The sequence below is a fragment of the Tursiops truncatus genome, chromosome 14, assembly GCF_011762595.2.
Source record: "Tursiops truncatus isolate mTurTru1 chromosome 14, mTurTru1.mat.Y, whole genome shotgun sequence".
In the NCBI taxonomy this organism is placed as follows: domain Eukaryota; kingdom Metazoa; phylum Chordata; class Mammalia; order Artiodactyla; family Delphinidae; genus Tursiops; species Tursiops truncatus.
The window spans coordinates 80,344,422-80,372,378 of record NC_047047.1 but is presented as its reverse complement, the minus strand read 5'-3'; the positions used below and the strand labels follow the sequence as shown (position 1 = coordinate 80,372,378).

The 27,957-nt window shown below is 51.5% G+C and overlaps 1 protein-coding gene and 1 long non-coding RNA gene across 8 annotated transcripts in view; both read left to right on the top strand.

The window, feature by feature from the left end:
• Positions 1–27,957, top strand: part of LPIN1 (lipin 1) — a 180,100-nt gene that overhangs the window by 43,031 nt on the left and 109,112 nt on the right. For 5 of the 7 annotated variants that reach the window (XM_073791577.1, XM_073791579.1, XM_073791576.1 and 2 more), the window contains one exon: positions 27,303–27,503. In XM_073791577.1, the coding sequence (XP_073647678.1) occupies positions 27,312–27,503 (192 nt within the window). In that variant the 5' untranslated portion in view covers positions 27,303–27,311. Of the gene's footprint in view, positions 1–11,525; positions 11,756–27,302; positions 27,504–27,957 lie in introns of those variants that run through there. The other 2 variants (XM_073791581.1, XM_019943265.3) reach the window with 2 other exon arrangements.
• Positions 412–27,132, top strand: LOC141276361 (uncharacterized). Its single transcript, XR_012325814.1, has 3 exons — positions 412–1,007; positions 6,920–7,102; positions 18,584–27,132. It is a non-coding gene; the product is annotated as an uncharacterized lncRNA (long non-coding RNA).

Here is a 27,957-nt window from a genome sequence, read left to right as displayed (position 1 = left end):
CCCACAGTAATCCTAAGCATCTATATAAAGACTGGGTGCAAGGTGGTCCTCGAGATTCAGCTAAGAGTTTGAGTTCACAGCGTCACACCTGAGCAAAGACGTCTAACACTGTGTAGCAGTATTGTCATATTTTAAAGGATTCCAGTCTAACTGTATAATAACTTTCCAGTTGATCACCATTTAAAACTATTTTTAGTTGATGGATAATACTTAAACAACTGTATCCTGTAATTACTCATCATTTTTGTCCGTGACTTAGGCATTTCAAAGGGTTCCTATATAGTTTAAATTTCTTGGAATTGATGCTTTTTCTGCAAAAAGGTCTATTATATAAATATCTTACTAGTATACTTAGTAGATAACACCAAATTTTCATGTTCTATAAAAGATGGATATGCTAATTCCTCTCTCAATGTTTTCTCACTTTGTTAGAGTGAAAGAAAAGTCCCTTCTAGTTAGCTTTTTATAACTCAGAATTCAGCCAGGCAAAATCCGATTTCATGGAAGAATTTGGTCACATTGTGCTCCAAGCTTTCGATCAGCCCCAGCGTTGACTAGGTTCAGCTCCACGTAGCAGCCTTACTGAGCCCTCTCTCTCCTCCCCTGAGCATCACCAAATGCTGACATCATAACCCCAGTGGGGTCATCAGAATCCTGCCACCCAACAATGAGCTTTTCCCGGAGTCTTTGCAGAGGGCACGGGTGAAAGGACAGTGGAGAAGGAGAGAAAATGGCAGTGGACGAGGCAGGTTGAGGGGCAAGATCAAGGAGGAAAGAGAGAGAAGGGTAAGGCTGGGATGGGAGCCAGCCACGTGTGTCCTAACAACAACCCGTAAGCAGTGGCCCGGGCTGAGGGGAACTAGAAAACTAGGAGAAAGAGGAAAATCAACCAGGAGGCCAGTGTTCCCATGAGCAGCGACCTCCAGATGAAATTAATGGACGTTGAATGGGGTCCTGCCAACACGCCCTCCAAGTGGGGAAGGTGAGGATTTCTGCTGGCAGTGAAGGTAAACGGCTGGCTTGCGGGGGTGGACACAATGGGGCATCAATCCCCACACGACACGTCCAAACGTCCCCCATGCTGGCTTCTCAGCCACTGAACCCACCGAAGAATGGCATCAGCGGCTGAGATCTGGGGACACTAGAGCCCTATCACGAGACTCTTGGGGTCTCAATTCTACCTTCTGTGAATTGGTTTGCTCTGGGGTGTTACACAGGTTTCCTCATCTGTTCGGTGTCACGGATTGCCTTCTTGTGGAGTTCTTTGAAGAATGGTAAACCATGGTGCATTATTTATACAAATATTTTCCAATATTTTATCTTATTAAATGGGAAATGCAAAGGAAATGCCATTTAGATGTACGTGCAGGCATGTGATACTGAGAGTATTTTCAGGGAGTCCTGCAAGTTGGTGCCTAATTCTCATTAGAAGGATGAAGAATAGGGACAGGAGCTTCGATTCGCAGACCAGGACCCAAGCAGAGCCCACAGCACCCCTGTGAATAGGTGACTCTGCCTTTTCCCTCCAGCCCCTCCTGGCTCCCTCCTCCTCCCCTTGGTAAAGGCCCAGAGCAGCTAGTCATGAATATATCAGCATACAAGCATTTATAGGAGGTGCAGTTTCGTTGGGATTTAAGAGAGTGGTTTCTTTCTTTGTTTTGTTATGTTTCTGAGTTGGGATAGGGTGGTAGCCACAGAGCTCTCCAAACAGCCAGCTTGTGTGGACAGACACCCACACCAGGGTCCCAGCTGGGAAACAGGCAAGCACAGCTCCCGAATCACTTTCTCTCCCTGGTCTCTTGCCCTTCTTTAATGGATGATGGCAGAAACAAATGAAAAAGCCGGTTTTCTACATCCAAGAAGGATTTCAGTTCCAGGGAAGTTCTAAGGGCTCTCATTTCACAACCTGGGGCAGGACTTATCCCACCCGGAGCCAGTGTGGGGATTAGTGTTGTTACCTGAGAAAACCCGAGGAGTTTGGAAAGGTGCTGTCCCTTCATCCGTTCTCCATGACAACTGATGCCTGATCATTGCTTGACCCCGGAACTGGATACCTAGACCATCGCAGAAGCCGCCTACCTCTACTGTCTTCTGCCGCCCAGCCTTCCCGCCATCCCGCATGGCCAGCCCACCCTGGCCAGATTCATTTCCATAAAATGGAGGTTTCATAACATTTCCCTCCCTGCTTATAAGCTTTTAATGGTTCTCCAGGGCCTTCAGTTTAAAGCATCATTTGCAGTGCCATTCTTTTTGCAGTAGGCGAATGTTCACTTTAATTGTAATTCTAAATTACTTACTTTCGCGTTAACAGAGATATTTCATAAACCAAAAAGAATCAAGTATTATATATTTTTTAATGGTTAATGTGACTCAAAGAATTTTTATTAAAAAGGGATCAAGAGCTGGTTGAAATTCTCACCATAAATATAAAATATCTATTGCTATCTTTATTCACAGTGAATTCAGATCTAAGCTTCCCGAAGAGCTGTACTCTCTAATATAATAGGGATGACAAGTACTTGACAGCCACGCTCAAAGCACGGGCTCGACGTAAAGCGAGGTGGTTAAAAACACCAACTATAATACGAGGCTGCACTTGAGGCCATGACGTGCTGGTCTCAGCCCACTTGCCCATATTAACTGCTCAACAAACCCACGAGGATATTCGCTCTTTGATAACCTGCACGGCAAATCCCCAACACGTTTCTGACTTGCCCACTGCCAAAACTTCGATAAACTTGTCTTTCCACATTTACCTGCAGCCCTTCCTCCCACCCCTGCAAAATCCCTTCTCTATTCATTTCCACTGCTTGTTATGCAATGATCCTTCAAGGTCTGGATCAGACCCCATCTGCTTAAGTAAATTAAGCACAGCCTGTAGCACCTTTTTCCACCCAGAACCCTCCCAGCACTCCTCCCTAACTCCTTGGGCCTTTGGGTCTTTGCCAATCATTTGGCAATATCGAACCAGTCATCTATTTTTTCTCAAGCTAAGCTGCAGAATTTATTCAAATGTCGCCAGTTTTTCTGCCAATTACTCTTTCTGTTCCAGGATCGAGTCCAGGATCCTCAATGGCATTGAGTTGTCCTGCCTCCTCAGTCCCCCCCGGTCTGTGACGGTTCCTTGGTCTCGCCATGTCTTTCACTATCTTGACACTTTTGAAGGGTACTCATCAGTTACTTTGTTGGAAGTCCCCTCGACGTGGGTGTTTTTTCAGGATCAGATAAAGTTGTTCTACTGTTGGGAAGAAGGTTACAGAGGGGACACGCCTCCTCAGTGCATTCCATCAGGGGCACGTGGTGTCACTGTGCATCACCTAAGATGTTAACCTGCATCCCCTGGTTAAGGTCATGTCTGCCAGGATTCTCCACTGGCTCTCCTGCGTGGTTTCTGATGAGAAATACGCTGTAATTCATATCTTGTTCCTCTGTGTAATTTCTTTTCTCAGGCTGCCTTTGAGACTTTCTCTTTCCTTACTTTTCAGTGGTTCAATATGATATGCCTATGTTCATGCGTGTGTGTGTGTGTGTGTGTGTGTGTGTGTGTGTGTGTGTGTGTGAATATGGTTGCTTGGTGATCTTTGAGATTCTTGGATCTGTGGTTTGGTGTCTCTCACTCATTTTGGAAAATTCTAGGCCATAATTTCTTTAAAGATCTCTTCTGCCTAGCTATCTCACTCTCTTCTTCTGGCATTTGCTACATGAATGCTAGACAATGTTTGACATTGACCCACCACTGCAGATGTGTATTTCTTTCTTTTCTCCTCGCTTTTACTCTTTGTGTTTCAGTTTGGCTGTTTCTGGTCACCTTACTTCAGCTTCCCTGATTCTTTCCTCACTATGTTGAGTCTATTAACGAGCCCACTGAAGACAGTCTTCATCTTCATTACTGTATTTTCCATTTCTAGCATTTTCCTTAGATTCTTATAGTTTCCATCTCTCCAGTGAACTCATCTGATCTTGCATATTGTGTACCTTACACATTAGAGACTTTACCCTATACATCAGATTTAAAAAATGCAAGTCAGATAATTCCAACATCTGTGTCACATCTCATCTCTTATTGTTACTGTCTCTTGGAAGCGTGTTATCTCGCCTATTCATGTGTCTCCTCGTTTTTTCTTGAAAGCTGGACATCCTGGTAGAACTGTAGAAACTTAGACAAGTTGCTTTTAATCTCTAGAAATGGACCCACTTTTCCTCCTGGCAGGCCCTTAGCGCGGGGGTGGGATTTAACCTGGGTAGAAGTTGGGCTGGGCTTGAGGTTCCTTGTTGCTATGGTTACCCTCAGTGCACTGAACCCTTCAAATTCCTGTGGGAACACCTTGTGTTTCAGGGTGTGGTTTGCCCAAGAAATACTTGCTTGACTCTCAGCTTTAGACCTTCCCTTTGCACTGGGCCCCACAGAGGGTCCCTTTGCCTGTTATTCTTCCTCTCCCTGTGGGGTGTGGGGTGGCAGAGGGAGACGTTCTCTGTTGTTCTGACTAAGTCCCAATGGCTGCCTCACGTCCTTGGTTCTCCGAGGTCTGGCTGCCTTGGTTCCCCTGTCCCTGAGCAGCAGATCGAATAACGACCAACATTTTTAAGTAGTAATGAGTGTCTAGGATATTTCTCAATGTCGTCAACAACTTTGTTGTGGTGTGAAAATATTTGTGATCTGTAGTTGGTGGCGTTGGTCTCAGGAACTGTTGCTACCATTGTGTGTTGTTGCCCTACGTTCATAATTGAAGGGAACGCTACTAAATGTGAATTAGAAGTTAGTGAAATGAAGATTTAATTTTTTCCACATTGAACTCGTGAATGTGTGCTTTCTCTCCGTGGATCCTCTGGACTCCTAGCATGCTTCGAGAGAGAACTTGCGGGATGAGGGGTGGACGGCAGTAACCACATGACCTGTGACCAGAAGCAGCTTGTAGAGCTTCTCTCGTGAGTTAACCTTGGCTGCCGCACACTGCATGCTTCCCTGTGCTGCTCGGGGAACCAAGGGGCAGGAAGGCTATGTCCTGAGGACATCCAGGCCGGTGCTGGGACACAATACACTACCAAACGTAAAATAGATAGCTAGTGGGAAGCAGCCGCATAGCACAGGGAGATCAGCTCCGTGTTCTGTGACCGCCTGGAGGGGTGGGATAGGGAGGTTGGGAGGGAGGGAGATGCGAGAGGGAGGAGATATGGGGATATATGTATATGTGTAGCTGATTCGCTTTGTTATACAGCAGAAACTAACACACCATTGTAAAGCAATTATACTCCAATAAAGATGTAAAAAAAAAAAAAGGAAAAAAAATTAAAATCTCCACCCAGCCCAGAAAACCTCCACAAAGGGAGATGACAAAGAAATGCGTTTAATTATCGAATAAGCATGAAACCAGGCCGTCCAATAAGAGAGTGCAAAGACATGAAGGGATGTCACATGTTCATGTAGGCAGGCTGACATGTGTTCTCAGGTTAAACGACAACCAGTCCTCAGTAAGAGGACCTGACAGCACCATTTGTCACACACGGTCCACCTGGTAACGGGGTGACCATCTGTGTTAGCTTATTGCCTTTATCCAAAGGAAAAACGAAACTTCCAGTTCCTTTGTGACAAGAGCTAGTTTTGCACCGTGGAGCGAGGCAGGACACCTGCCGAAGTTAGGCGCCTGCCCTCCCAGGGACGCTGGGAGACGGGGGCGGGGTGGGGGGGTGGGGGGAGTGGGGGTGGGTGGGTGGGGGGCATCTTTCTGTTTACATTTCTGAGAGGTGGCTGCCAGGTGCTAGGAATATTTCTGAGTTGTACAGGTGCCCAGAGGCTTATTTAGCTTTTAGAAAGATTTACTTTTTAAGATTTACTCTCAAAGGGGCAGAGAAAGAATGTGTAGTAAGTGTCCAATAGTAAACGTGCTAAGGAGAGGGGGGAGGGGCAGGCAACCTCTTTCCCTTGTCGCACCAGGGAAGATGGAATCTTGTCTTGGTTTGTGCTGACCGTCACACCAGAAAGGAGCAGTTGAGTCCCAGCTCCGTACTTCCTTCCACAGAACGGAAGGGACGAAGGGTGGAGCGAGAGGCCAGAGGTTTACTGAGGCGGCGTTCCCATGGGTGCCAGAGGAGGCGATGTGGACCCTCCACCATCTTTGGTGCTCCTCGTAGGTGCACGTCATTTTGCTCAGGTGTGATGTTAATGTTCTGCTTTGGGTTAAGGGAAAATTGAATTTAGTCCTCCTAAGCACAAAGGAACGTGTGCTTTAAAATCCAGGAAATTGACTTTAAGTCTCCGGAGTGGTTAATCCCTCTCCCAGGCTAACTAAACCTAGCCGATCAATTCAGCAGTCATTCAGCGTCTCCTCTGAAACCTCCCTGGGGGCCCAGCATGCACTGGACACCATGGAAGAGAGACGGGTATGAATTCATTCTTGCATTCAAACTGGGGAGTCCACGCCACATTTGAGCCACAGGGCACGAGCTCCCCACTTTCCCACATGCCTTCATGGGGCCTTTCCACGTGCTGGTCCTTCGGCCTGAAATATCTCCTCCCACTCACACTTCATCGGTCAGGAGTCTTCCCCAACCTGAAGGCCCAAAACGTGATACTGTGTTCTGTATCAGGCTTCTAAGTGTTCAAACTAAATAATAATAATAATAGTAGTAGTAATTATCATTACTATTATAAAACTCACCAGAGTGGACCATGTATATTGTGCCAGGCATTGCACTAAGTACTTTAGATCATTTATTCCTTCAAACAGCCCGTGAAACAGATATTTCACCCCAGTTCAGTAGAAAAGGAAACTGAGGGTCAGAGAGGTCAAGATCACATAACTAGCAAGAGGTGAAGCTGGGATCAGAGCCCAGCATGGAGCCCCTCGCCCTGGCATCTCCCATCAGGCTTGATCCGGTCTTCTCCACTCTTCCATAGCACCTGCTTCTCTTCCTCCCTTAGTTCCCCCTGACATCAAGGCTCGGATGTTTGACAGACTTACGGAGGCCTTGAAGGAAGGTGCCACGTCTGGCTCACGGCTCGCTCTCCTACAGTGTCGAGCACTGTGTCTGGGGTACGCGAGGTGATGGAAAAGGGGATACAAGCAGAACTGGGGAGCACTGGACCAGGGATGGACAAGCAAAGGTAGTCATTCCTATCATGTTAGTGACCTGCGACTTTGTACTGTAGGTTGGGAGATGACCCGAGTCAATACAATTTCTCCCTTGAAATTTTGGGGTTAGGGGAACTGAGGTAGGTGGTCATGTGAAGGAAAGAGCTACCTGGTGAGCTGTGTGTAGGAGGCAACCCTGGAGAGGAAGCAGAGGAAGCAGCTGGGAGAGGGGAAGGGGGCAGAGCTAAGCAAGTGGAAAGACAGTGAGGGACAGAGAGAAATCTGCCACAGTTCAGGGCCCATTGCTGGAATCCCTGGCCCCTTTCAATGTATCATGCTCCATACACACACACACACACACACACACTCACACTCACACTCACACTCACTCACTCTACTTGAGTTGTCTTGTATGGGTTCTGTTATAAGGACATTTAGAAGGAACATAAATTACATGTTGACCCTTGGCACAGGGTGCTGGGAGAGGAGATGGTGGGCTTTGAGAGAGGGAAGGCCAGCCGGCCAGGGTACAGGATGAAGGGAAGTGGACTCGGAGAACACTGGGTTGTAAACGTGACTGTGCACTTGAATCTCATGGGGAGTTCTGCGGTGTACCGATGCCTGGGTCCTGCCTCCAGAGACTGTGGTTAGTTGATGTGAATGCTGGTCTGGGCATCGAGAGTTTTAACAGTTCCCCAGGTGATTCTAATATGTGAGAAGTTTTCGTGGCTGGTCTGGGCATCCAGAGTTTTAGCAGTTCCCCAGGTGATTCTAATATGTGAGAAGTTTTCATGGTAAACACTGCTTTACCGTGTTAGGGGTGGATGAGAATGTCCAATTCGGAATAATTTTACTTATTCTCAGAACAAGAGATGATGAGAGCGATGACTTGAAGTCCTCGAGTATAGAGTGACTTTCCTCAACCAACCCCAGGTTCTAGGTCAACGATTAAAGAAGTTGTGTTTAGTTAGGCTCCAGGCAACGAGCAGATGCCAATGTGCCTGGCTATTGGCGAGTTTAAATGCTGCATATTTACAGATAGGAGAATTTGTTGGCAAATCCTGTCCCTTCTCCTTTCTTAATTGTTTGTTTAGAGACGACAAAGGATTATATCAGTTAGCATTGAAGATTTTATCTTAACTGGGTGCAAACAAAGGTCTATCAGCTGAAAATTCTAGTAGCTGAGCAATGACCTTGGGGCTGGCCCTGAGCCCACGTCCTGTAACGGGTTGCACAGTGTCTTCTTGCAGGAAGCTGATTTTATCCTGTAGCCAGCTTCCCTCAGTGAGGTCAGAGGCTGGACCACTATGTTTAGCTTTGGCGTCCAGGTTTCTGGTGGGGCTCCACCTTCATGATTTCATCTACAAGCCTAATTCCCTCCCCATCCCAAATGCCATCACACTGGGAGTTAGGGCTTCAACATATAAATTTGGGGGGGGATATAAACATTTAGTCCGTAGCAGATGCATTTCCCAGTTGAATTCCAAATATGTTTTCTTCTCAGGTAGATTCATCTAGTATGGCCTTGCCAATGATTAACATACCAGTCACCAGTCACTGTCCCAGGTTCCCTAAGTGGCCTCACTCCTGCCACCTCATCTCTCCTCTTCCCTTCACCTCCCAACCTTCTCCAGAATCCAGCAGGACCCTGCTCTGCCGTGCTACATGTCTGTTCTCATTGGCAAATGCCTGTCTCAGACCAAACAGAGTGACTGTCAGTCCCGGGCCTGGCAAAGGAGAGACACTTGTTCACTACAAGGCTGGGGTAAAAACAGGGAGGGAGGAAGGCTATAGAGCGAAACTCAGACATTTGGTGTGTGTGACGTATACACCAAAGGACATACCTTCCGAGGTGTGAGGGCTGCTTCATAGAGACCTGGGTCCTGCAGGCCTGGCTGTGGAGGAGGAAGAGAGAACGATGTAGTTTCTTAGCAAAAATGTATTTCTTGTCCTCACCTGACTCTTTAGGAATCTCCCCCATGCGGCCAGGGGAGAAAGGATGTCCCAGCCCCGCTTGATCACCGGGACGGGACGCAGGCGGGGAGCCACTGCCGGGGCGGTCAAGGGACTTGGCGTGCTCCCCCTCCCCCATCAGAGGCCAGCGGTGCAGGGCCGGGGCGGGGGGTGTCTTCCTTCAAGCCCCGCAGGTGCCAGGTCTGCTCCGGCACACCCGGCCTAGAGCAGTGCACGTTAGCGCCTGCCCCTCTTCCTCTGGGGCCGGGCAGGTCAAGTCCCGCAGCCATGTCCAACCGGTCAGTTCATGGTGGCACTGAATAGGGTCACAATTTTTACGTGTATCTGTGCCATCGACCGACATTACTGCCCCCAACCGAACACTCAACGGAGGACAGACGCCGCGACTGGCCTGGTCCCCGCTGGAGCCCCCAGCGCTCAGCATGGGCACAGGGCGGCACTCAACACATAAGTACTGAATGAAGGTGGGGAGACAGACGGGGCTGGGGCTTGCGGGGGTGGTGACTGCTCTCCATGCCAGGCAGTGTGGCCCGCCGGCCAGTGGGGGGCCTGCGTCTCCCTCTGCCCTGAGGCTGGGGGCTCTCCTTGCTTCCCTGCTGCACGGTGTGCCTGAGTCCCATGAGTCTTGGACTCTGCCCAGCGCGTGGCCCAGGGGAGGGTGCACTGTGCTGTCTAATTAATGTATCTGTTAGGGTGAATTAGGGTGGTGTGGCCTTCAAGCTGTGGCCAATTGTCAGCCGCTCCCCTTAATCTCCCTGTGACTTCTTTTGCCCTCTTGGATGCCTCAGCCCTCATCTATGATCCTTCCCCTAATTTGGGGGTGGGCCCTCTGTGCTTTGGTTCCAAGCATTCCCTCCCCCTGGTGTACCCTCCCTCCTCCTCCTGTGGAACCCAGGACCTCTCATACCTGCCTCTTCCCCCAAGAAACTCGCGTTGGTTAGCCCGCCCACGGGCACCCCGCTGGATTGGGACCCACTCCACCTCTGGTGGATTTCCACACTGCTCTGTGCCCTGCCCTCCGAGGGGGCGGCGCAGCACTGGGTGGTCCCTGGTTCCCATCTGATTCTTGAGGCCTCGAGCAAGGGAGTGCCTGTGCTGAAGGCCTCCAGCCAAACCCCGGCCTTGCATCCTACTGAGATTCCCTCCCTCCCTAGGAGACCAAGTCAGGCACCAGAGATAAAGTATAGCCCTCTGGGGGAAATTCATTGTTCTTTCTCTGGTATCCTTTCTGCCCTGGGCATTTCCCGAACTAACCACTGTTGTCAATGTCAGGAGATGAGTCAATTGCACACCCATGTATTGTTTCATGAGACTCAGGTGAAGAGGGGCAAGAGGTCACCCTCCTGTCTCCCCTCCCCCTTGCAGAGCCCTTTCAATTGTGTAGGTAGTTAATCTGGAAAACTTCAGAATTCCCAGGATTGTTATTGTCACTGGATAGAAGGATGGAGATTTCCAGCTGGAATAGGGCGGCTTAGATCATTCTCGTCCCTTTTCTATGTAGAGAAGAGTTCTGACAATCGAGGAGTTGTAATTGTTTAGCCTTACACATCATCAGCCTTCTCTAGGTGTCCCTCCTAGGAGGAAGGTCAGCAGCCTGCAGGGTCTTGAGGCTGGGCAAGCCGGACAGTCTCTGTATCACAGCTGGGCTAAGCACTGAACAGATCCTGGGAATCACCACTCCTTAATGTATACGGTTCTAGAACTTCAAAATCTTTCAAGTTAGCAAAGGCCATGTATTTCACGTGATGGCCATTTCCATCCTCAAAGTGGATCTGTCTCCGATTTTCCAGATAGTGAAACCGAGTCTGAGTCTTTTTAGGATCGAGGGTGCTTGCATCGCTTTGCCCTGGCATCACTCCTCCCTCCTTCCTCCTCCAGAGGCTGCAGCAAGTTTACGCATCCCGGTGGTTTCCTTCTCCTCTTCCGAGTTGGGCTGAAAGCGGCAGGTCCAGGGATTGGCCCAGGGGATCACCTCAGCTGTCCTGGCTGAGTCACAGCTGGGTGACTGCTTGGTTGCAGACCGCACAGCAAGGGCCCTCCCAGGGGGACTCCAGCCAGGGCAGGATCAGCAGGGCAGAGGGCTTTCGTGAATCCAGCTCAGTTTATACTGAAACGTGATCTAGTGTCTTCTCCTCATTGCTTGTTGGAAACAAATTCTCCCTGCAGAGTCTGGACTTGTTTAGATGCAGTGGAAATAATGGGGATAGCAGAGAAAGATAGCAGATGACCCTAAACTTCTACCTAGAGCCAGCCGGCTTCTTCAACGAGCACCAGAAGCCTTCCCCTTCCCGACATGTCTGGGTTGGCTGGAAAAAATCCCAGTCTTAGAGTGGCCAGAAGTGCACTCGTATTTCCTTCCGAGCCCGCATCTTCCGTCTTCCTTCTGCATCTCAGTAACGAGCACTAAGGCAGGCGAGGAAGGAGGGGGCGGGCTGCCCCGGCACTTCCTGCGAGGGAGGCTCTGCCGCCTGGGGCCGGGCGGGCCCTGAAAGCAGCCGAGAGGCTCGAGTCTCGTGAGGCCCCTTGCGCCGCCCCGCTCGCCCCGCCCCCGGGGGCCGGGCCGCGCAGACCAGGAGCGCGAGGCGGGCTGGGTGTTTGCATACAAAGGCGGCCAAGCGTGCGGCGCCGCAAGGTGAGTACCAGCCTCCCCGCCGCCAGCCTGCCGTGTCGAGCCTCCGTGGAGCCCCGGCCAAACCCCGGCCGCCGCCGAGGTAGGGGCCACAGCCTCTGCGGGGCCAGGCTGGGCAGGGCGGGGCACCGCCCAGGGGCGGGGGGCGCGGTCGGGCCGCTGCCGGCCGGGGGATGCGGGACGACGTGATGCCCGGGGACCACACTCTGTCCCCGCGGCCCTTTCGGGGCAAGTGTTTCAGGGAGGGAGGCGGAGAACAGGCCCAGGGACCCGGCGGCCTCGTGAGCTTCCCTCGGGCCTTCTCCCAAAGGGCTGACCTTGATCGGCGTGGCGAACTCGAGGGGTGGCCGCGGGACTCCGTCCTGGCAGGACGTGTGGGTAGTACTTGGGCGGCAAGCAGCCCTTGCTTAGCGCCGGGGACTTTTATGAAACTGGTCGGGGAGGTGGGGGTGGGTTATTTGGGATTCCTGCTTTGCTGTTGAGGAAACAGGCTCGGGGAGGTTGACTTACGTGCCCAAGGTCACACAGCTGCGGGGCGGCAGGCTGAGCCCGGGTTGGAATCCTGGTTCTCGGATTACATACAGTCTGGTCCCTCCACTGCCAGCTTCTGTGCACCTTTCCTGCAGCCTGCTGGGTGCTAGGCCTTCCATCAGATGCCCCTGCGAATAATTTTATTTTGGGGAAGGTGGGGAAAATGTAGGATGAAAAGTAGTGTTTTGGAAATACCTTGAAGAGCCGCGGAGCAGGGGTGTGTATAGATGCCCGGCTGGTCATTTGCGTGCAGGGTAGTGGCTGGAGAACGCAGATGTCAACCCGGTTTTGACCAACAAACAGGAACTTGACTAAAACAACTGGCCGTGTTAATTCAGAGAATTTTTAGAGCCCAGTAGTTTGGAGGAGTTTTTTGGAGACATGAGCTTATCAACTGTTTTTATGGGAGGGGGCGGGTAATGGGGGAGTGCTTGTGAAATTTACTGTTTGTCCCTGTTCTATAATTCGGGTCTTATGAGTTAGTAAGCAATTGCGGAAAGTACAGCAACTGAGAAGTAAACACACACATACGCGTCTTCCCCCCCCGAAATGGTGGACATCTAAGAGTTTGTCTTCCGGTTCTGTGTTTTGATAATGCTTCGTTCACATCTGCCGACATCTGTTTTATTATCGAGTGTTTTGTGTGTGGGTGTGTGGTTGGAGCTTTTATGCTTGTTTGTGTGGAGGGCCGTGTGGTGTGGAGCCAGGCCTGGACAGAGCCCTGGACCTGAACTTAGTGGGCCTGGAGGCCTGGGCTCTCGTCTGGGTTCTGCGTTAGCTTGGCAGTGGGGCCCTGCCCAGGTGCCTTCACCATCCCGGGTCTCAGTTGCCCCAAATCTCAGCACTCTGGGAAAGAATGGCTGCAGAGGGCAAACCTGCTGAGTCTTGTTGCAAGGGAGAGAACTTGGGCACTCGGGTGGGGCACTGACGGATCTCCTGGTCTTGAGGGGACCTCGGAGAGGCTGGGAAGTCTGCCCTGGGAGGGGGCAGTGTGGCCAGCCCGGCCAGAAGGAAGTCTGTAAGCCTGCCCCCCACCCAGTCAGCTGTGTTCAGGGCCCTGGACCAGAGGGCGGGGTGGAGGGCAGGAGATGGAGAGAGATTTCAAAGGAAGGCCTGAGGCCTGTGGCGCGCACAGGCTGGTGCAAAGAACTTGGCTTTGTAGTTTTACCCACTTGTAACTTGGGCCAAAGACACATGCTCTCGAGTGTCTCTTGAGTGTTTCTTCTCCTAGGCAATGAAGAGAGACTCACACCCATTTGCAAGTTATGGTAAACGTGTTCACTGAGATACACAAGAGCCCCTGGGAAAGAATGCGGGGTCCCTGTGGTCACTGTTATTTTAAGGGGGGAACGCAGAGTGCCAGTGAGGAGGGCTAATTGTGGAGTTGGGACAGTCCTGCCTGACTCTGGCCTCTGGGCTGTGAATCAGCGCTGTGGGTCCCCCCTCACGCTGCGAGTTGGCCTCCGCTGGGTCCTTTCTCTTCTGGGTTCAAGGTCTAAAAGGTACCCAAATGTGATGAATTGATTTGGGCAGGGGTGCCGACGGGCATGGATGACACTGCAGGCAGCTCATTCCAGGGAAGGCCTGTTGACGGGAATGGCCTTTGGAGAATTTTGAAAAAGACCTAGGAGACGGTGGTCCCGTTGGGACACTGAGGCTGGTGGTTTGACCTGTTTGCACTTCAACTTCCTCAGCGTGACCGAGCCATGAGAACCGGGGGCTGTTGAGGTGACAAGGAACGTGCGAGGCCGCGACATCCGGTCAGCGTTGGGGCGAGTGCCCTGGGGAGGGCACTTCTTAGGTTTCACTGAACCCTGGCCGGGTTTATTACGCCCGGAGCCCACTCACTTAGAATCGGAGTGGGATTTGTGAAAAGAAGTCGAGCAAAGTCCGAGCAAAGCCCATCAGCGGGAGCTTTCTAAGCTGTGAGCAGAGGGTCTAGAAAGAGCAGGGGCCTGACACCTGCTTTCATTTCCGGCAGCAGGTCCAGCTCGGGGGATGCAATGTGCCGGGCTCGGGAGACCCTCCTGACAGTGGGGGGGGGGGGCTGTCAGGGAGACTGTGACCTGTCCCCCTGTCCTGTGTCCTCCACACTTCCCTGTGTGCCCCTTCTCCTTCCTCTTCCCATGTCTCCCCCCTGACCCCGCCCCACCTTTTATTTAAGCAACAAGAAGTGAATACTGGCCCAGGCCAGTATTCTTCACAGTGCCGCCTGTCACCCTCTGGTCCTAAAATCAGTTTAGTAGGCCCATGGGCATTTTAGAAAAGGTGAAATAGAATAGAAGAGAAAATCCCAGACCCGGACATACTAATCTTAGGTGAGGTATTGTTTTGTGAAACTTGTTTAGCTGAGATGGCGTGTGTGTGTGCCCGTGTGCCCCCGCGTGCGAACTCTGGTGGAGGGAAGCGGGGTGTGTGAGACCCAGTGCCTGGTGTGCGGGGAGGGGCCCGCGCGTGTCAGGTGTTGGGCGAAGGGGCAGGGCTCCGTCTGGAGAGGATGCTTTTCCGCGCCGGTGATGGAAACCACATCTCTCAACACGCTGAGCAGGTTTGGGATTCTTGGAACAACCGTTTTTCCTGCTGCTGAATGCTGGGCTTTCGAGTAAAGAGCTACAGGTTGTTAGAGCAGAGTCATGGCTCTGCATCGACTGCCTGCCGACCACAGACCCTGCATTCGAGACACCCTGTGTGCCCAGTGCTCCTGGGACACCATCAGCACGCTTCTACCACGTGCCTCCTTCCCGGAAGGCCCGTTATCTCCTTGGACACATGTCTTCTCTCTTTTTGGTGAAATCTTCCTCTGCATTGATTGGTCTCTCTAGGCATCGACCTTTGGTTTACAGAAGATAGAGGCAGCGAGGGTCGTGGGATAACCGGGCACCCACAAGGCAGCTCCCCGCTTTGGCCAGAGAATTTCCTGCCGGTGAACTCTGCATCGCTCCAGCCTGTGGCCTGGTCTTCGGGGTGCCTTTGGGCTCAGATTTTTGGATAAATTGGAAATGTATTCCCAGCCTATTGGAATCTAACCATACCCTTCTGATATTTCTGTATTAATTTCAACCAGTAGTATTCTTTGGCCCTGTCTTTTTGGGAGGGTGCGATCTAAATAGTTGACGTATGCAAAGCGCTGTCAGGCTGCAGCCTTAACTCACAGTCCGGCCTTTGGTGCCGTGTGTGACCAGAGGGTTAGCACCTGGCTTTCGTTTGGCCGTGCACTTGGAAAAGAACTCCACGTTTACCCATCCTATGAGGTGGGTGCTGTTAGGGTCGTCTGTTTTATAGATATGAGACTGGGCGGCCGAGGGGTCGGTCAGTCGTTCATGGTCATGGCTTAGCAGGTGGTGGAGCTGGGAGGTGAAGGCCGGCTGTCTGCCTCTGCGGACTAAGCTTTTACCCCTGAGCTGTAGGCAGCGCTCTTGAGCGTCTGGGTGATATTTGGGTGGAGGGAGCAGGGTTCACGCAGAAGTCACAGAAGCAGGGCTTTCTTTTTGGCCAAGACACAGACCTGGACAGAGGGCCCTTGCTGGGGTGGAAAGAGAGGCTGCAAGCCCTGTGCTCCATTCGTGAGTTGCGGGGTCAAGAGCTGGGGGATCGGGGTCTAAACCTGGGCCTGTTTTTCCAGCACATTGGCCACCGGGGTAGTTCAGCTGCCTCCACCCTCCACCACCCAGGCCTTTTGTGCTCCTTGGCAAGGACCTGAGAACACTCATCACACGGGATTGTAAGATCGGAGCATTGCACAATCCCAGCGCTGGAGGAGCGGTCACCCATCTGACCCTTCCGACCAAAGCAGGACCACCCCGCATCGCCCCCGCCTGTCCAGCAGTTTCAGTGCTGGGGAGACCCTGACACCGAGCAGACCAGAGTTTGCCATCCCTCCCCCAGTTCTCTGAGGTCATTAAAAATTAACGTTAAAGCAGTACATGCGCATGTAGAAAACAAAACCCAGGAACCAACGCCTTGGAAATATTTGTGATGAAAAGTGAAGGTCTCCTCCCCTTCCCCAGGCCTGTTCCCTAGGGTGAGCCTGTGAACCTTTTTGGTATGTACATCAGTCCATAATTTTTTTGTGCATATGAGAATATGTATAAATGTAATTCTTAGAAATGGGTTCATATTATAAATATTTTTGTACTTTTTTCACACAGTATATATACCTTTTCATGTTAGTATTTGGAGAACTACCTCTCCCTCTCTTTTTTTTTTTTTTTAATATTCTTTTCATTTCTTTTAATTTTATTTATTTATTTATTTATTTGCGGTACGCAGGCCTCTCACTGCCGTGGCCTCTCCCACCGCGGAGCACAGGCTCCGGATGCGCAGGCCCAGCGGCCATGGCTCATGGGCCCAGCCGCTCCGGGGCATGTGGGATCTTCCCGGACCAGGGCACGAACCCATGTCCCCTGCATCGGCAGGCGGACCCTCAACCACTGCGCCACCAGGGAAGCCCCCCTCTCTTTTTTTTTTTTTAACAGCCTCATAATATTCAATTATATGGTGTGGGTGGTCCCTAATTTACTTAACTGAAGTCCTGTAGATATTTGCTTCTAATTTTCCTTATTATAATCAGTGCCCTGATTACTGTTTTGTACATAGCAGAAGAATTGCTGGAGTTTGCTGGTGTGTGCAAAAAATGACAGCTGTTGCCACAATGCTCACCCCGTTTATTACCCCTCCGGCAGGGAGTGGTGAGTGTTCGTTTCCTCCTGTTCTCACCAGCCCCTCAGGTTTTTACAGAATGCTTTGATTTTGGACCACCTGAAAGGCCTCCTTTGATTTGCATATCTTAAATTATGACTAGGATTGAGTATCTTCTCATACATCTTTGACCAAATGGACTTCTTTCTCTGTGAACTCTCTCTCTCTCTTTTGCTCATTTTTCTTTTGGGTTGGTCTGAGGCCATCTTAAATTGACATTAATATTTTAGAGGTGGATGGTATTAGCAGAGCCGCGGGGTTACGAGAGCGATGGCTGGGGTATTGAATTTTGGCAGAAGTTCCAAGAAAGCAGTGTTTCTTGGCAATCTGTGAACCCTGGAGAAGGATTCTGCCGATTTTGGATGAAATGCTGATTCTTCTGGTGTCACAATGAGGAGAGAAGTCATGAGACCTCCCTTCCCTCATCTTGACAAGTGTTCGCAGCGCTGCCCCCTGGACCCATACGAGACTGGGGCAGCTGGCGCGTTTGTGCATCTGCTGTGTGCCCAGAGTGTGGGGCTCCTCCCCTGTGGGCGGCCTTCAAGGAGGAGAAAGTCTCCTCGGCCTTCCCTTCCCTCTCTGTCTTTGCTGAGTGTCTGGAGTTATTTTGGACGCCCGCTTTCCTGACTGACTTTGCAGAGTGGCAGCCCCCTGCATCCTGGGCACACTCATGCCCCACGCCTCCTGCCGTATACCCTGCGTCCTGCAGGATGGCCTGCAGCTGGCTCGCCCTTCCTCTGGGCCTGGAGCTGAGCTGTGGTGGGCAGGACCTGCTTAATTCAGAGAGGGCTTTGGCGCGGGGACCCCAGGGTGGGCTGGTTTTGCTGCTTCATCACTTTTGTCAGGAAGTATTGATATTAGTGTGACCTGCAAACTTTTCAAAAGCATTGCAGGTTTTTCTGGTGAATTTTTCTTACTTTGGACCAGAGCGCCTCCTGAAGAACGCTGGCGTGCCAGTAAAGTCCCCGCATCCCCAGGGGTACTGACGGACACAGAAGTTTGCTCCCTTGCGTACGAAGTTTCTCTTAGTGCTCCGTTCAAGATGGTCGGACATGGGCTTCCCTGGTGGCGCAGTGGTTGAGAGTCCGCCTGCCGATGCAGGGGACACGGGTTTGTGCCCCGGTCCAGGAGGATCCCACATGCCGCGGAGCGGCTGGGCCCGTGAGCCATGGCCGCTGAGCCTGCGCGTCCAGAGCCTGTGCTCCTCAAGGGGAGAGGCCACAACCGTGAGAGGCCCGCGAACCGCAAAAAAAAAAAAAAAAGATGGTCGGACTAACACATGGGGCAGCTGCTGCCAGACTCACCTGGTCCAGACTGGCCGGGGGAAGGGACCTGCCCCAGCGTGTGCTGTCAGCGCGGCAGCGGTGGGCGTGAAGCCCAGGCACCCGGACTTCCAGTCTGGCGTTGTTTACCCTGCGCCACGCTGCACCTAAGTCATACTTCCTCGTTGGTCTATATAATTTATCACACTTGCCAACTGATAAATATCAGTACGCAGTGCTCTGAAGAAAGACTTCCTCTTTGCCGTTGCTGTAAATAGCACGAGGAAGATACGCTGTTTATAAACCAATTTCATTTCCATGTAAGTCTTACTAGTCATAATATCATTTTTGGAATTTTTAGAAATTGCCTTTTTTTAATGCTTTGTGTGAAAACCAGCGTTTGCCTCGTAACTTCCCAGGTGAATGTGATCTTGGCCAGTTCCGGAGCAGCACGATGTTTCTGTTGTTACTCAGAGCTGATCAGACCTCACATTTGGACCCCAGACGTGGAGACAGAGTCTGGAACGTGCTCAGCGGAGATCAGCCAGGGGTGATGGGTGGAGGCCCCCCACCCATCCCTGTGAGGCCCGGCTAGATTGCCGGGGCACAAGGGGCAGTCACACAGCCATCCTCAGATGAAGAGAGAGACATGCCGGGGCTTCAGGGAGCTGTGGGGAGAACCCCAGAGAGGCAGCCTCTGTCGTGTCCTCGAGGAAGAATGGTCCTAGCTAATAAAAGCCAAATGGCTTAAATACGCCCAGTGGCAGATGCTCACTCTCCCAGAGCAAATTCTTCAGTGTCCAGAAAGGTTATAGATGGACGTCCACGTTCAGTTGTTCAGTAACTGAGCCAGCTAAGATGTAAGACTTCCAGCTTCTCAGGACAGGAATTAGCCTTGGCCGGTGCCAAGCCCCGTGCCGGGCACAGGTGAGCTTTTGTGTCACCTGTGGGTGCAGGGGGAGTGGACGTGTGTGGGAAGGGGTGGGATTGGCTAGTTACTCACCAGTCCTCAGAGGTGACTTTCAGATGCTTGAGGTAGATCAGGATAAAAAGGAGGAGGGGAAGGTTTTATCCATGGGCATTTAATTTAGATTTTAATGGTAAAATCTCTTTGCCCTTTTTCTTCGTTAACTCAAAAGTAATGAGACCCTTTCCAGAGCTGCAAGGTCCCTGGGCATGGCCCTGATTATTAGCTGGTGGCAGGGCTCGGCCGAGCCTGTGCGCCTGCCCTGAGCACCTTCTGCTCACCTGCGTGTGCCACCTGGACATGTCAGAGGATGAGGCTGGTCTGCCGCTCCTGGACCAACCGGCAAGCACAGACATACCCCTGGAGCAAGCAGACCAATTTCCAAGCCAGCAGATACAGCTCTTAAAACGTACCGCGGTGGATAACTTTGCCTTCACCGTTGGAGAAGTGAATATATTTTTAAATGCTGTGCGTTATATTTACCTTTCCGCAGGTGTAATTTAAAGTCTGCACGCGCTGCCCCATAGGTAGGTCGGACCATCAAGTCATACGGGAGGCTGGCAGGATTGTCATAGCGTTGGATATAGACTGAACCTGGGTTGGATGTACTTCCACCCCTTACCCTGCCCAGGTTATACATAGACTCTGCAAACTGGGAAAATTATATCCCTTGCATCATGATGATAACTAAGCAAACAACTTAAACTCTTGATGATTATCCCATCTGGACAGTGGACCAGCCTTAATGGTATGTGAACACGGACAGCAGGTTTAAAGGTTTGTGCCACGCCGGTTTGCTGCGTTATTGTCTTCGCCTAGCGCTGCCGGTAAGTATCCACTCAGTGGATATCGAGAAGTCCCTCAGATGCGCTCCTTTGACCAGAGTAGCTGGCAGGCCGGCCCGCTGGCCCCGGAGAGCAGCAGCTGGTTGGGTTTCTGGGGGTGTGATCCTGCTGCCGATCACAGGAGCACAGAGTCAGAGGCCTCGTCCTGCGTGATGTTGGGTTGGTTTTCCAACCAGGACACTCCCTGTATGTGCCTTAAACCCAGAGTCCACAGGAGTCCCTTAGGCACCTGCTGTGAGGGGAGAGGTGACAGAGCACACGGCTGTGTGCACAGGTGGGGGATTCCCGGCAGGCTCGCTCCAGGAAGCCATGAGTCATCCTGAGGACAGAAGTGCCGAAGATGTCTTCGGATCCCAGACTGCATGAAGGAGGGTGTCTGACCTTTTAGACCCTGAGGACTGTGGGGGAAGGTTTTGGATTGACCTTCTGCAGCCCCGAGGAGGGGTAGCTGAGGAGGGTGTGAACGCCTGTGAGAATGTCGCACCCAGAACCCACGACTGAGTCCCACTTATCGAGTCATTTGCTCAGGGAAGAAATGGCAGACGTTCGGCCTGTGCTTTCCAAGGGCAAAGACCTTTTCAAAGTCACCGTCTTGTACCTCGCTCTTGGTGACAGCGGCGAGGCCTCATCAGAGAGGCCGTGTGAAGACCCGGCCGCCGTGCATACAGCTCACAAGTGCCAGAGGAAGGCGAGCACATCCAGGCCTTCGGAGCCCCATTGACTAAACACACATGCGCACCTGAAAGCGGAGAGCTATGTTTATCTGTGACCTTGTTGAGGACTAGCAGCCTGGGTGCTCCAGAGAGGTAAGGGGGGAGCCAGCGGATAGAGGAATTTTTTGCTGAAAACAAAAAATTTAGTTGAACATCAAAAGATTACTGCTGGGCTTCCCTGGTGGCGCAGTGGTTGAGAGTCCGCCTGCCGATGCAGGGGACGTGGGTTCGTGCCCCGGTCCGGGAGGATCCCACATGCCGCGGAGCGGCTGGGCCCGTGAGCCATGGCCGCTGAGCCTGCGCGTCCGGAGCCTGTGCTCCGCAACGGGAGAGGCCACAACCGTGAGAGGCCCGCGTACCGCAAAAAAAAAAAAAAAAGAAAAAAAAATTACTGCTAATGACAGAACCCCAGACATCTCAAGTTAGAGATTTGGGAAGATGCCAGAATCTGGGCTCATTGAAACGAATTCTTTGAAATAGATTTTAATTGTCTAGGGCGGGTATCCTGTTTTTCTCCATCCTGAGTTCCTTCAGGGTGCACCGTTGGGGTGGCTGCAGTGGCGGGTGGCTTGATGGTGCGGCGACATTCATTGTTTACCAGAATGGCAGGCAGCATTTATTTTTTTGTCCTCTCCCCCAATTTTATGCAGTTTCTGTTTTTCCTACTTATCCTTTATCTTTCATGGCCTGTTTGTTGTCAAGAAACGTGTTATGAGCTTGTTGCCTAAACTGCGTTTGTAGTGAATTTAGTTGGGGGCATTGTCTTCATGAGTTTTATGTTCCTGGGAGAGAACAATTCCCGTTTTCTTAATTTCTTCTAATTTTTGAATTTTAGCACTGTTCCCCTCATACCCAGACTTGCTAAGCTACTTTGAGGCGGTGTGTGCACATCTGGAATTTTTTATGATGGGACAAAAAAAAATTCCCAAACAAATCCCTCTCCCCTACATCCCCGCTCTATCCCTCCCCTGGCCAAAAAACAAAAAACAAAAAAAAACCCCCAATAACCCTAAAACAAAAAAACAACTCCAAACCCCTGGTTTCTTGCTTGGGATGAAAACTTGCTTTTATGATGTTGTTATGACCAGGTCACAGAATCGTCAGCTTAGAGCCCCATTTTTGAATTTCCTTTACAACCTCTTTGTTGGATCGTGCCTGAGATTCTTTGAATACTCCCACTGATGCTGAGCTCACTCCCTCTAACGAGTCAGTTCTCGTAGAACTGACTGTTCTAGATTGTGCTTTCCACCCTGGCTCTGGGATGGCCTCTCTCTGATTCCAACTTTAATTACAATCTCTGATCACTGGGGTAGCACTGGATACCCTGTAAACGTGTGCCGAACGTTACCGACCTTTAGAACTAGATGACTGCCATCTGTTCCACTAAAGCCACACGACGGGTCTTTCTTTAACTGGGCCTCACCCATTGATACCAGTTCTGTCCAGCAAGAACGGGAGGCAACGCTACGCACAGCAGGACAGGGAGGGCCAGGGGTTCAACCTGGGCTCCTGTCCTCACTGCCCCTTACTGGCTGTGCTGCCCTGAACACCACGCAAGCCTGGTGCCCCAGTTCCTTGTCGGAAATGGAGTGATGATGTCGGTCCTGAGTACTCAACCTAGGCAAAGGAGTTTCATAGATTTGCATCAGATGAGCTGCCCTGGGCAAAGGAGTTTCTTGTGTCGTGAAGTGCTGAGCAAATGTCGTGTGGAGGCTTGCGTGGCCTTTCACCTGGGCTTCGGGAAAAGGTGATTATTAGTGGTTAGTGGCCTGCGGAGGATTTGCGGCACCCACGGGGTGGGCGTTAGGTCTGATGGCTTTGGAGTATTCCTTGTTCTCCAGAGTCAGTAGGCACCCGTTGTGGTTTTCCAAGCCCATTTAAATCTTTCTCCAAACCATCATTTTATCTTCTTGTCTCCACTTATTCTCCCTGGAGTTCCTGGTTGTTGCGTCAGGTAAGAAGCACGTGTGTTCAGACTGCACCTGCAGCTCCCCGGAGAGCCTCACGGAAACAAGAATCGGTCTGGGGGCGGGGGGGGGGGCTGGGTTGACCGACAAAAAGTTAACATCATACGGCAGTAGAATTTGTTTTCTCAGAGAGCCTGAAATTCTGTTTCATTCTGTATGTCCTTTCAGAGATGATCCACAGGTTAGCCTTTGCTGAAATTCTAGTAGAGTTGGGGAATTTGTTTTCAGTAGTTCTCTTTCATTAGCTTCTGGTACGTTTCCTCTTTTCTCTTTATGTGATGACCTGTCTCCTCGTTCCTCATTAAAGCACTAGAATATTGTGCCCACCCGTGTGGCCATGTCTGCCCTGGGGGCCCCCTCTGTGACATAGCTTCGCATCCCCCTGCCTGCCACCGCCCCAGTCCTGTTGTGCCACGATGGTCACCAGGGAGAAATAGGTCCGTCACTCTGGGACGTGCGTTTGTTTCAAAGTGATAAGAGTAGGACCGGGGCAGCTTTGATTGTGCGTCCTCTGTTTCCATCGAACCAATGCAAAAGCGTTCCCAACCAATGAAGCATTTTCACTTTTTGGAAGACAGTCACCATATAGATTTAATTCAATCACGTCATTCCACACGTACCTATCTTAATAGACAAATACAAGAGATTAGGCTCCTGGCAAATGCTGAAGAATGTAGTCAAAGGTAGCCTGGGAAGTTAAAGGAAACGTGGTCGTGTGTGGCCGCAACATTTCCTGGGTGCCCAGAGATGAGCAGGCCCCCTCCCCGTCCTCAAGGGGGGCAGACAGCTTGCTGGATGGGGTCTCTCCAGCAGCTTGACAAATGACAGCCTGCGTTTATCAAGCAACTTTCCAGGATGGGAGGGGTTGGTGTTAACTGAACAGGAGGGCCAGTGGAAGGTTCAGTTTGCAAAACGATGAGTGATTTTGGGCGCGTAGATGAACAAGGTATCCTGATATGCAGATGAGGACGTTGGAGACGCGATGGGAAATACAGGTTAAGGGGTGATTGTAGAACTCTTGCGGGACTTAAAGAGATGAAGGTAGAAGGAAATGATGAAGGTGAGGAAGGTTTAACAAACATGGGGATTCTGAGAATTGTGTTTATTGAGACAGTTTTGCACTCTTTTTGACCTTTGCTAAGGTGAGGTTTCTCAGCCCCGCGCCCTGATCCACCAGCCTTCCTGGAGAGGAGTAGCTCCGACTTGGGTGTCGCCTGTCGTAGCATCACTGTGTCACGGCCGGGAAGCACAGCCACAGTATGAAAATGGAGACACTGTTATTTCCTAGATAACATGCCTTCGATAATAGTCTCCTTGACAGACCCGGGAAGGGAATTAAAATCACTTTTATCCACTTGCATAATAAATGAGTGGGGATGATTCCTGAATTGACGATTAAAGGGACTGGCCTAAAATAATTCAAAGCCCCGTATTTAGGTTCTTTTTTTTTTAAATTAATTAATTTATTTTTGGCTGCGTTGGGTCTTTGTTGCTGCGCAGGGGCTTTCTCTAGTTACGGCGAGCGGAGGCTGCTCTTCGTTGCGGTGCGCGGGCTTCTCATTGCGGTGGCTTCTCTTGTTGCGGAGCACGGGCTCTAGGCGCACGGACTTCAGTAGTTGTGGCTCGCGGGCTCTAGAGCGCAGGCTCAGCAGTAGTGGCACACGAGCTTAGTTGCTCCGCGGCATGTGGGATCTTCCTGGACCAGGGCTCAAACCCGTGTCCCCTGCATTGGCAGGTGGATTCTTAACCACTGCGCCACCAGGGAAGTCCCTAGTTTTAATAATTGATGCTCTTCAAGCTGAAGACGCTGTTGATTATGAATGTTGTAGATAGAATCCCCAGTGGGAATATGCTTTTGGAGTTTTGTGCTCCATGGTGTATTATCTATTTGGGTCTAACACCACTACTGCAGTGGTTTCTAACTTAGGGAAGAGTATCCAGAAAGACGCTGTTCCAACGGCATGGAAGAATCTTAGAAAATTAGTAGTATTCCAGGAGGTCAAGCTGGAAGATGTCATGTTGAGAAAAATATATTTACCTGTTTCCTAACCTCAGAGTTAAGCACAGCTTAGAGAGCCCCAGTCTGGCCAGAGGGTTTTTTTTGGAGGTTTGGTTCAGCTTTCCTTGAAAAACTTTGGAACGAGGGCTGTGGAATCCCGTTTCACGTGGTCAGTGAAGCCTCGTCAGGCGAAGCAGGCGTTTCCTGCCAAATCCTGAGATTAAAAGCAAGAGATTGAAAAGTAACTTGGAACGGGGTGAGTGGAGAGCAGGTGTCTCAACGCCGTTCAGCGGAAGTTGCAGCGTCTGTTTTGTGCACATCTTTGGCTTCTCTTGAGGTCCTGAGGCACTTTCTTCTTCGGGGCAAACGTTCCCCTCAACGCCTGCTGGTGTGTCTCCGCGGACACCGTGGCGGGAGGGAGGTGAAGGGCGGCAGGGAGGGGGACTCGGGCTGGCCTGGCTTCTTCACTGACATCAACTTAGCTTCTTCCTTGAGCCTTTTACTTCAAACAGAACTGACGGAAGTGAAACTTGGGAACCGGCGCCCAGCTGGTTTATTCTTGTATTCGGTACCTATTCGCCAGCACGTATTTACAAGAGACCCTGGACGAAGGGAAGGTCAAGGAGAGTGTGGTTGCCTTCACGCCCCTAGGCCAGGCAGGCACTGGAGGTGACGTGGGCCCAAGCTGTCACTCAGAGAAACTTTTTAACCAAATAATGGTTCCTCTTCCTGAAATGAGTTTTGGTTAATGCCGTATTCTCCTTTACCCTCCTTGTAAAAAAATTTAAAAATGGTGGTAAAATGCACGTGACATAGAATTTATTCTTCGAACCACTTTTGAGTGAACAGTTCAGTAGACTTAATGCAATACACGCACGTGGTTGTGCGTTCACACGGTGGACAGTCACCATCTAGCTCCAGAACTTTCTCATCTTGCACAACTGAAGCTCTGTCCCCGTTAGACGTGAACTTCCCCTGCCCTATCCCTACCCCCTGGTAACCACCGTTCTGCCTTCTGTTTCTCTGGGTTTATCTGCTCTAGGTACCTCAGATAAGTAGGAGCATACAGTATTTGTCCTTTTGTAACCGGCTTGTGTCACTTAGCGTCATGCCCTCAAGGCTCATGCGTGTTGTAACGTGCCAGAGTTTCCTTCCTTTTTAAGGCTGAGTAGTATTCCATTGTGTCTGTAATACTGCATTCTGCTTATCCATTTATCCATCTGTGGCCTCTTGGGTTGTTCCCACCTTTTGGCTGTTGGGAGTAATGCTGCTGTGAACACGGGTGTGCAGGTTATCTCTTTGAGACCTAGCTTTCAGTTCTCTCGACTGTATACCCAGAGGTGGCATTGCTAGGTCATGTGGCAGCCCTGTCTTAAGTTTGTTGAGGGGTCACCACGCCGTCGCTGCACCTGGCTGGGCAGCCAGGCGGGTGTGGCTCACGCCGGGGTGGCTGTCAGAGCCCCAGCTGTGAGGAGGGCCAGGGCTCGGCGCCGGCGGGGCTCCCGTTGCCCTGTGCCCCAGCGTCTCCCGGATTGGCGCTCTGCCTCGTTTCTTCCGTCACTGCCGCCTTTCAGGCTGGCATCCTGTCTTGCCGGCACCATCACCAGAAGCCACAGGTTGGTCTTCCTGCCTTCAGTGTCTTTTCTTGGCCGCCTTGTCTACGTTTTTACCACAGTGCTCTATCTAAATCACGATCGCATCCCGATCTTGTGGTTCCCGAGTCCCCGACGACTTCAGTTGCTACAAAGCATCTTCCGAGTCTCCTGGCAGGTGTCGGCTCTCGTCCTCCCCTTGTGCGTTCTCTGCCGCAGGCGCCACCCCCTCTGTGCCTGTGCGCACACCTGTCTGTCTGCGGCGGCCTGTCCACCTTCCTCTCCCGGGGAGCATCCCAGCCCTGCTCCCCACCCATCGACTGTCGGCTCCTCTGGGATGGCTCTCCTCTTTCCCTGGACGTAAGTCCCTCAGCGTCTCCTTAAGTCCAAGCAGACACGACCACGTGGACGTGTGTTCTCCTTCTCTCTCCTTCACGAGCCCGAGTCCCTCCGGGGGACGGGGTCCGCATCTTTTTAATCTGTGTTCCCGGCGCCAGGCCCCTCGTGGAGGGGAGGCCCTGGATGTTTGCTGAGTGGACTTCGGTTGATCGGCTGGGCAGACAGACCGAAGCCCAGCGCAAGTGTCCCTTGAGATGTGAGAGCATCAGGCGGGCAGAGAAGGACCAGGGTGGAAACTATTCAAAACAAAAGTCACTTATTTTTTCCTTCTCGAGTAAAAACAGTCATTTTTTTCTACCAGCGTTATTAAGCGCCTACTCTTTTTGGCGTGGTGGGGAGTATGAAGAGGTCTCAAATACAGCCTCTTTTCCCGAGAGTCTGAAGATTTGGTCTGTGAAACCTGCACATGATGAAAGAGCGAGCGCCACACATACTGTGGACTCAGAGGCAGAGCCCGGTGACGACGGAGATCAGGCCTCCTGGGGTGGCCGGGGCTTGGGGTGGGGAGCGCTGGGTGGGGCCCATTCCAGGGCAGCCAGATGCCCTGAGCTGGGTGTCTTTGAAGTCGGGCGTGCGGCGCGGGCACGTTCACCTTGACTGGCTCTGGAGCCTGCCCCGAGTTAATCGTTTGTGCACCTTGTGTCTCTGTCTCCTAGGCTCAAACCATGAATTACGTCGGGCAGCTGGCAGGCCAGGTGTTTGTCACCGTGAAGGAGCTCTACAAGGGGCTGAACCCTGCCACCCTGTCCGGATGCATTGACATCATCGTGGTCCGCCAGCCCAACGGGAACCTGCAGTGCTCCCCCTTCCACGTCCGCTTTGGGAAGATGGGGGTCCTGCGTTCCCGAGAGAAGGTGGTACGTGACCTGGGGAACGGGTTCTCCTTAGAGAAAAATCCTCGCACTTCTGCGGCCTTACGTATCCGGAACTCCTCGCGGACCCCGAGTTTTAGCTTTCCGTTGGAAAGGGCTGGTCCCTGAGTTGACAGTTACTCAGATTGTTCTGATCTCTATGTGTAAATTTCTCCAAGATTTAGTGGCATAAACCGTTTATTAAGCTCCGGGGGTTCTGTGGGTCAGGAATTCACAGCAAGTGCCTCAGGCTGGCCCATCTCTGCTCTTTGCTGCCTGAGGCCTCAGCTGAAGACTCAGGGCTGGGGGCTGGGACCCTGGGTAGATGCACTTGCTCACTCGGCTGGTGGCCCTTGGCTGGACCCTTAGCCGAGGCTGTCACCCAGACGCCTCCGCGTGGGCTCCCCATGTGGCCTGGGCTTCCTCACACCATGGCGGCTGGCTGCAAGGGAGGGAGCCG